General features: G+C 47.1%; 1 protein-coding gene across 1 annotated transcript; it reads right to left on the bottom strand.

Moving 5' to 3' along the window:
• Positions 1-762: 762 nt before the first annotated feature.
• Positions 763-7,988, bottom strand: LOC121450133 (zinc finger protein 419-like). Its single transcript, XM_041654910.1, has 5 exons — positions 7,768-7,988; positions 5,445-5,483; positions 3,835-3,961; positions 3,127-3,213; positions 763-2,613 (listed from the first exon to the last, which is right to left on the bottom strand). Exons 1-5 carry the CDS (start codon positions 7,843-7,845, stop codon positions 1,691-1,693), a joined length of 1,254 nt encoding a protein of 417 aa, XP_041510844.1. The 5' UTR covers positions 7,846-7,988; the 3' UTR covers positions 763-1,690.
• Positions 7,989-8,263: the final 275 nt, after the last annotated feature.

The following is an 8,263-nucleotide window of genomic DNA, read 5'->3' as shown; positions in this document are numbered from 1 at the left end:
GCCTCTCTCTCCCAAGTGCTGGGGTTAATTGCTTGCACAACCACACATGGGCCCTGCCCTATTTAATTTTTTCAAAGCAGGTTTCTGTGGAGTAGGCTGACCTCCCCTTTGGACCTCAGGATCGTTTTGAAATTCTGATGCACCTGTCTCTACCTCCTGAACACATGGTTTATACTCCACCTCTGGATTATACGCTTCCATCAATCAAACCCCGGCCCATGTGCATGCTACACAAGCCCTCTACCTACTGAGCCACAGCCTCAGCTACGCTCCTGCTGACCTCACCATTATGTTAGCCTATTTAAAACACAGAGTGTCAGCACTGGAAAGATGGCTCAGCAACAAGGAGCACATTCTGCTCTTACAGAGGACAAACTGAGGTCTCAGCACTCATCAGGAGTCTTACAACTGCTCGTACCCAGATGTCTGTGGGTCTGTCTATGAACATGCCTGCTTTATAACTGACTGATACATCTGCCAACTCTCTTATACAGGTTTGGGTCATATCATTGAAATATTCAAGTGTAATATTTTGCACAAGTACTTTGGTGATGAAATCAAATAAATTCCTTTTCCAATCAAAGTCTCTCTGGTGGTCATAGCAAGGCTTCAGCTACTCCTGATTTCTGTGATACATGTCCTTTAAATAGGGGGTCCTTAATGTCTAATGAAAAGATCAGTGGGCCCCAGTCACTGAGCCGCCGCTAAGGACCAAAAAAAAAAAAAAAAAAAAAAAAACCAAACAAAAAAAAAGAGTATATAGCAAACATCATTTATTCCAGGAACTGCAGCATTCAATGAGAAAAGAACAACAATAAAAACATGTCTTATTTAAAGGGAGGTCACTCTGACCCTCCCCCTCAAATCAGTGCCATGAAAACTCCAATTCCACATTGGTGATATCAAAACACAGGGCTGCCTTTTACTAAGATCCACAGAGTGTATTAACTTTTGGGACTAGGAAGATGGCAATAATCCTCACCTTATCCCAATATTCTTATTTAATGGGTGACTTTCAACGAATGGCTCCCTCACACTCTCAGGACTTCTCGTCCAGATCTCGTTCATGCCTAAGGCTGAACAAGGCTGGTCAATGGCTGGAGCCTTTTGTCTGCATTCACAGACCTATCTGGGTTGTATGGCTATCACTAATAAGAGCAGACATCTGCTCAAGGCTTTCCCAGAGTCAGTGGGTTCAGGATGCATCCCAACTCTGTGGCCTCTTCAGTTCAATAGGATGGAGGTGTGAGTGAGGGTTCCTCACCTTTGAAACATTCTTGACTTCTGTCCAGCGAACGTTCTCTTGTGTGCAGACAGTAGATGAAGAAAATGATTTCCCTTGTTCACTGCACCCAACACATATATTCTATCCAGTGTGACTCTTCCGGAGTCTAGAAAGTCAGGTCCTGTAACAAAACACTTTCCACAGTCCGTGCTCTGGCAATGCTTAGCTGCCGTGTGAAATCTATGTTTAATGAGGCTGCACCTCACAGTAAAGACTCCCACACACGTTACACTTAAAGTGTCGCCTCTGTTGTGGTCTTTCATAAGCCGAGAAGTTTTATTTTATTTTTTTCAACACTTCCCAGATACATGACATTCAGAAGGCCTTTTCCCGGGGTGCACTCGGGCATGATAAACAAAGCTGGATTTTTTTTTTCTTAAATGACTTTACACATTCGCGGCACTCCTAAGGCTTTTCTCCAGTGTGAACACGATAATGATACAAAAGGCTCGATCTGTTCATGTAGGATTTCCCACACTCAGTGCACGTAAAAGGCGTTTCACCAGTGTGGACTCGCTGGTGAGCGACGAGGAAGCAGTTATGCTTAAACGCTTTGCCACATTCACCGCACGTGAAAGGCTTCTCCCCCGTGTGAATTCTGAAATGCTTCATGAGAAAGGCTTTCTGGCTGAAGGATTTCCCACACTCGCTGCACTGGAAAGGCCTCTCGCGAGTATGTACCCGGGCATGATAAACAAGGCTGGATTTTTCCTTAAAGGCTTTCCCGCATTCGCTGCAGCTGTACGGCTTTTCGCCGGTGTGAACCTGATAATGACGCGTAAGGTTGGATCTGGTCATATACGACTTCCCACATTCACTGCATGTAAAAGGTGTTTCTCCCGTGTGAACTCGCTGGTGAGAAACCAGAGAGATATTGTGCTTGAAGGCTTTGCCACACTCGCTGCACCTGAAGGGCTTCTCCCCCGTGTGCATTCTGAAGTGCTTGATGAGAAAGGCTTTCTGGCTGAAGGACATCCCACACTCGCTGCACTGAAACGGCTTTTCTCCAGTGTGTATCATCCGGTGCCGATTAAGGTGAGAGATACTAGTAAAGACTTTGCCACAGTAACTGCATTTGCAGTTCTTCTTCTCGGGGTGAATGGCCTCTCCACTCCCGGTGGTCCTGGGTGTCTCCCTAACACTGGAAGTCACCTGATACATGAAAGGACCTGAGGAAGTCTGGATGATCATGGCGTTGTCTGCACTTAGCAAGGGCGCCTCAGCACAGCTCAGCACTTGCTGTTGGAGCACGGAGGCACTAAGGTCTCCTTCCGCAGACAGACTCTGCTCAAAGGGGGACGCTTCACTCTCCACTTTGATCCAAGAACCTGAACACAGAGAAACACTGATGAACGGCATGGAGACTGTCAAGTGACAGACAGACAGACAGCACGTATGACTAACAGTGTTCTGAGATTTCTTACGGAACAAGGGGGCTACTTCAGGGTGGCAGGGACCCACGGCCACGCTGCATTTGTCAATATCACAGGACCCAGGGACCTTAGGGACAGCAAGAACACAGCATGGAGTGAACCACGGGGAGAAGCGCTGTGAACCTCAACACTGTCCTCCGCAATAGCTTTCCACAAGCCGCTGCTGCTGAAGATGCAGGACACAGTGCGGAAGGCTGCCCAGGCCCCTAAGACATGGCAACTGAAGTCCTGCACTCAGGACTGCCTAGGTATGATGCACCGTACCACCATCAAGGAGAGCCTGAGTTTCACAGTGTGCAAGCAACGGGCAAAACATGCAAGACTGATGCTTGGGGGAGGGAGAGGGTCCTGGTTCAGAAATAATAGCTACACACATCAGAAACCACCTTCCAAGTACCTAGGACATACCTGGTGTCAGGAATCTCAGAGCAGGCACAGAGGGCTCTCCCCAAGACTCTAGCTGAGTGATGCTGTGAATCCCAGAAGGTACAAGCCCTAAAGTAAAACGAGATACACAGTGAGAGTGTTCTGTACTAGGACTAAGGCTGTAACTCCCGCGTTCGGTAGGAAAGAATAATCCTGGTAAGAGGATCTTACAAAATAAATAAATGAATAAATAATAAATAGCTCACCCGTGCCATAATTCCTGCCACATACAGACACCACGCATGTTACCTAGAAGGAACCAGGTCACAAAGATGCCAAATATTTACAGCATCATCTGATCACAGAGGAGCCATCAGTGTGGAGACAACTGACCCCAGGCAGGGTATGGTTATACAAGCCATTAATGACAGGACTCAGGAGTCAGAGCAAGGTCTTGGTGACTTAGACTGCCAGGTCTCCATATCAAGTCCAGTAACCAGGACTCTATAGATACACTATGACTCAAACCAACCCCACTCCCAAAAAAATACTAATCCCAAGTTGATTCCCGTGTGCTTTTTCTGCAACTGTGAGAGACAAGGCTGTTATAAAAATCTGTATTTTGTTCTCCAGGATAGTGGAAGAAAGACTCAGTGTTCACAGGCCAGTTCTGAGATGGATACAGCTCTCTAGGGGAAAAAAAAGGGCAAGCATACATAGACATGTTCCTACAGGATGGAAGGCCCTTACCCAGCGAGGACATGAGTGTGAAGATCTCCGTCATCACAGTCCAGTACAGGAGCCTTTGGGAGTCATCAAGCAGCTTCCATTCCTCCCAGGAGAAGTACACAGCCACATCCTCAAAGGACACACAGCCCTGTCACAACCGGGAAAGTCGAGTTTACTATGAAGCCACCTTGTCAGAGACTCTCGCCATCCTCAAGACGGTCACTCCCACTTGGCCTCCTATCTCAGAGGGTGCCAGGCTCTGAAGCTGTGACATCATCAGTCTATCCTCAAGTGTAGTAATGGGAATGGTGGGCTATGGCCCGGCGCATGGCTAGCTTTACCCAAAATAACAACACACAAATTGTATTCTTTTGAACACTGCTTGGCCCATTCGCTCGAGCCTCTTACTAGCTAATTGTCACATCTTGATTAACCCATTTTTAATAATCTGTGTAACACCACGAGGTGGTGGCTTACCGGGAAGGATCTTAACCTGCATCCATCTTGGAGAGGAGAGCTATAGCGTCTGCCTCACTTCCCTTCTTTCCAGCATTCTGTTCTGTCTTCCCCGCCTACCTATGTTCTGACCTACTAGGCCAAGCAGTTTTCTTTATTAATTAACCAATGAAAGCAACAGATAGAGAGAAGACCCACCTACATCACTCAAGGTCCCACTGACCACTCTGTGCAGCACTTAGCAAGAACAGGCAGGTGGACAGATAATGTCTTAGTTACTTTTGTATTACTGTGAAGAGACACCATGACCAAGGCACTTACAGAACAAAGAGTTTCTTGGGGACTTACAATTCAGAGAGTGAATCCATGACCCTCATGGCAGCAGCCATGCACAGCACTGCAGCAGCAGCTGAGACCTTATATCCTGAACCACAGGTGCCAGGCAGAGAGAGTTAACTGGGAATGGCATGGCATGGCCTTTTGAAACCTACAAGCCCACAGTGACACATCTCCTCCAGCAAGGGCACACCTCATAATCCTCCGCAAACTGTTCCACCAATGGGGACCAAGTATTCAAGTCTATGAGCCTATGGGAGGTGGGACATGTACATTGAAACCACCACAGCTGGAGTCAATCCAAGCTTGAAGGATGCCAGGGAAGGTCCCTCCTTTTTACCAGAGAATTCACATGGGCTCCTCCCAACCATCTGCCTCACACAGACCCCGTTTGGGTCACTGTTGCCCACTCTGTCCCATGCAGGAAGGCCAGGAAACCACCTATGCCTACTCCACAGCACACACATCAGTCTACACACTGAACTTGCATTTCCATCGCAGGATGCAAGCCCTCGGCCACTGTGCTCCCAACCCCTACCTCCCACTAAACCCAGCAGCCCTCAGGCACACCTGAGGGTTCTCAGCATTCCCTGCCATCTCACATCCAGGCATCCTCTGATGCTCATCACTGGAGCTTTAAGACCTCTGAATCTTAAGCCCGTGGTTGCCATAAATAGAAGCCTGGTCCTGTATCCCCTGCTGTGGACATGGGGGCCTTACATTCTGAGTACCTGCCAGGAAATCTAATGCAAGGATAGAGAGAATCCCAGGACACCACAATCACAGAGGTCTCTTATGTGAACACTCAGGGCTGTGATTCCTGGGCACCCTCCACTTACCTCTTCCTGGTTGGCGGGTTTCAATGAATAATGGGAAACCTGTGGATGAACAAGACTGTGAGTAAAGAACGAGGGTGTTGGTATCCCAAAGGTTCATCCGAGTCCCCTCAAACACCTGCAGGCGGGTTCACCCAACTGCCCCATGGGCTCCATCTTATAGTAGTGGCTCCTACTGGGTGACCTTGGACAAGGATCCTCTGGTTGTTAGTTGAGGATAATAATGACAGCCTAGCACTGGAAAGATGGCTCAGAGGTTGAGAACATTGGCTGCGCTTACAGAGGGCCCAGGTTTAATTCCTAGGTCCTACATGGCAGCTCCCAACTGCCTTTAACTCCAAGATCTGACACCCTCACACAGACACACATGCAGGCAAAACACCAATGCACATAAAATAAAAATAAATAAATCATTTTTAAAAGCATGGCAGCCTGTCTTACTTTACTGTTCTACTACTGTGAAAAGATATCACGAGTCAGGCAACTCTTATAAAAGATACCATTTAAATGGGGCTTGCTTGGTTTCATACGGTTAGTCCATGGCCATCATGGTGGGAAGCAGAGAGACATGGCGCTGAGGCAGTACCGGAGAACTTTACATCCTGACCCACAGGCAGCAGGCAGAGTGAAACACACTGGTCCTGATGTGGGCATCTGAAACCTCCAAGTCCACTTCCAGCCACACTTCCTCCCATAGTACTACAGTCCCCAACCTTCTAATCTTTCTCAAACCACTCCATTCCCTGATGACCAAGCATTCAAATCTTTGAGCCTATGGGACCCATTCTCATTCAAACCAACACAAAGTTCTACTCCAAAAAGAGAATCGTAGCATCAAACCCACTGCTATGTGTCAAGCACTTGGTACAGGCTCTGGCTGTGCTCATAAAAAACGTTTCTATGAAGAGTTTCACACACACGTTTTCAACATGCATGGTTTTATCTACACACACTTAGTTAAGACATTGGTATTAGTCAGACATAATGGTGTAGACCTTTATGCAACACTTGGAGAGTGGAAACAGGCAGACTTTTGTGTGTGAGAGAGACCAGCATGGGAACACAGGCCGGTTAGAGTTAGCTGCTGACATGCTGAGTCTCAGTGTAGAGGTGGGCACGGGTAACAAAAACAGTAGACTCTTGCTCAAATACCGAATGTCTTCACATAACTATAAAGTACTTTCAGGAATATTTTCAACCCCTGCCTTTCACAAACACTCCCCCATGGGATCAATTTGTTTTTCTTTATTTAATTTTGCTTCATGGCTACACTTGGCTCAGCAGCAAATCCTGATAGCTGAGTTTTTAAGATTCAGATTCATTGGAAGGGCAGGAGAGATGGCTCAGCTGTTTAGAGCACTTCCTTCTTTTACAGACAACCAGAGTTCAGTTGGCACTCCTACCCCAAAGGAGAAGCGAGAAGGCAGATCTCTGTGAATTCAAGGTCAGCCTGATCTAAATGGTGAGTTCCAGCCAAGACAAAAGAAAAGAAAAGAAAAGAAAAATAAAATAAAAAGAAAGTACGTCTTTAAAAGCTGTGGTAGAGGCCCTGTGTGGGAGGCCACTCTTTAATTCCACCACTCAGGAGTTAAAGGTAGAAGGATCTCTGAGTTTGGAGACAGCCCTGGTATACAGAGAGAGTTCCAGAAGACAGATGACCGAGAAGCATCCATCGATGGACAGATAGACAAATAATAGAAAATAAATCTATCAAAAATCTGAAGACTCTCACCACCCTATGATCCACACTCCAACCCGACGGACAAAAAGATAGATAGATAGATAGATAGATAGATAGATAGATAGATAGATAGATAGACAGATAGATAGACAGATAATAGAAAATAAACCTATCAAAGATCTGAAGACTCACCAACTCTATAACCTACACTCCAACCCTTGCATAAGTCCACAGGATTTACCCATGAATTCATAGATCTGTTTCCACCCACATTACCCAACCTCAGCCCAATATTCCCCGGGAGACGCTTGGAAAACTGAAAAGATCGAATCTCTCCTATGTTCAAATCTTCGTGGTTTCTCCACAAACAAAAGTCAGCTCCGTGGGTGCACTGATAACTCCCCCCATCAATTACCAGCAGGGGTCACTCCAGGGCTACCACTGTCTTTGAGCTCAGGCCCGCCCACAAGCCTTGGGAAGTACGGTCTACCAGACGCTTTGAGTCAGAGGGGATCTTTTTCTAGCACACAGATGTCAAAAATAAAAACCACGTCCACAGGGTCCTGCAGTCTGGGACCCCATTAGCTGCTGACCCAGATCTCAAAGCTCTAGAACTCAGTTGGCGGGCAATCTCGAGGCACTCACCTGGGGCAGGGCTCCACCCGCAGCCTGCACCATCACCATCGGGCTCCACTGGCCAGCGGGGCCCTGGGACTTGGCCATTCCTACTGGAAGCCTGGATCCGGTCAAAGAGGTCGTCACGAACCTCAGATCCGTCTCTGTGATAGAGAACAAACGCTTCTAACGCTCCCGATTTCTTGCCATGACCAATGTAGATGAAACCAGTTTTCTGTGAATCAGACTGACAGATCCAGAAAGTTTCAAAGAAATCTACTGCACGCAAAGCCAAAAGTCCCGCCCAACGTCGTTTTGTCGTCACCGAAACGCCCATTTTCATTGGTTGAGCTTGGAGCAATGTTTTCTGGACAATGTAGTTCAGAGAGGATCAAGCTCCAGGATGTGAACACACCTGCCCAGATGGAATAGTATACTGTCTGATAGACTATTGTAATTACAGATGTGCCGATATTTTCTTGAGCTACATGGCCGGGCTTGCTGCCCACTTAAATCACGGAACTGC

Source organism: Microtus oregoni, unplaced genomic scaffold (genome assembly GCF_018167655.1).
Source record: "Microtus oregoni isolate MIOR12 unplaced genomic scaffold, Mior012 000006F_ref0000085, whole genome shotgun sequence".
Classification (NCBI taxonomy): Eukaryota; Metazoa; Chordata; class Mammalia; order Rodentia; family Cricetidae; genus Microtus; species Microtus oregoni.
Note: the sequence above shows the minus strand (reverse complement) of the source record. Positions and strands in the feature narration are given on the sequence as shown.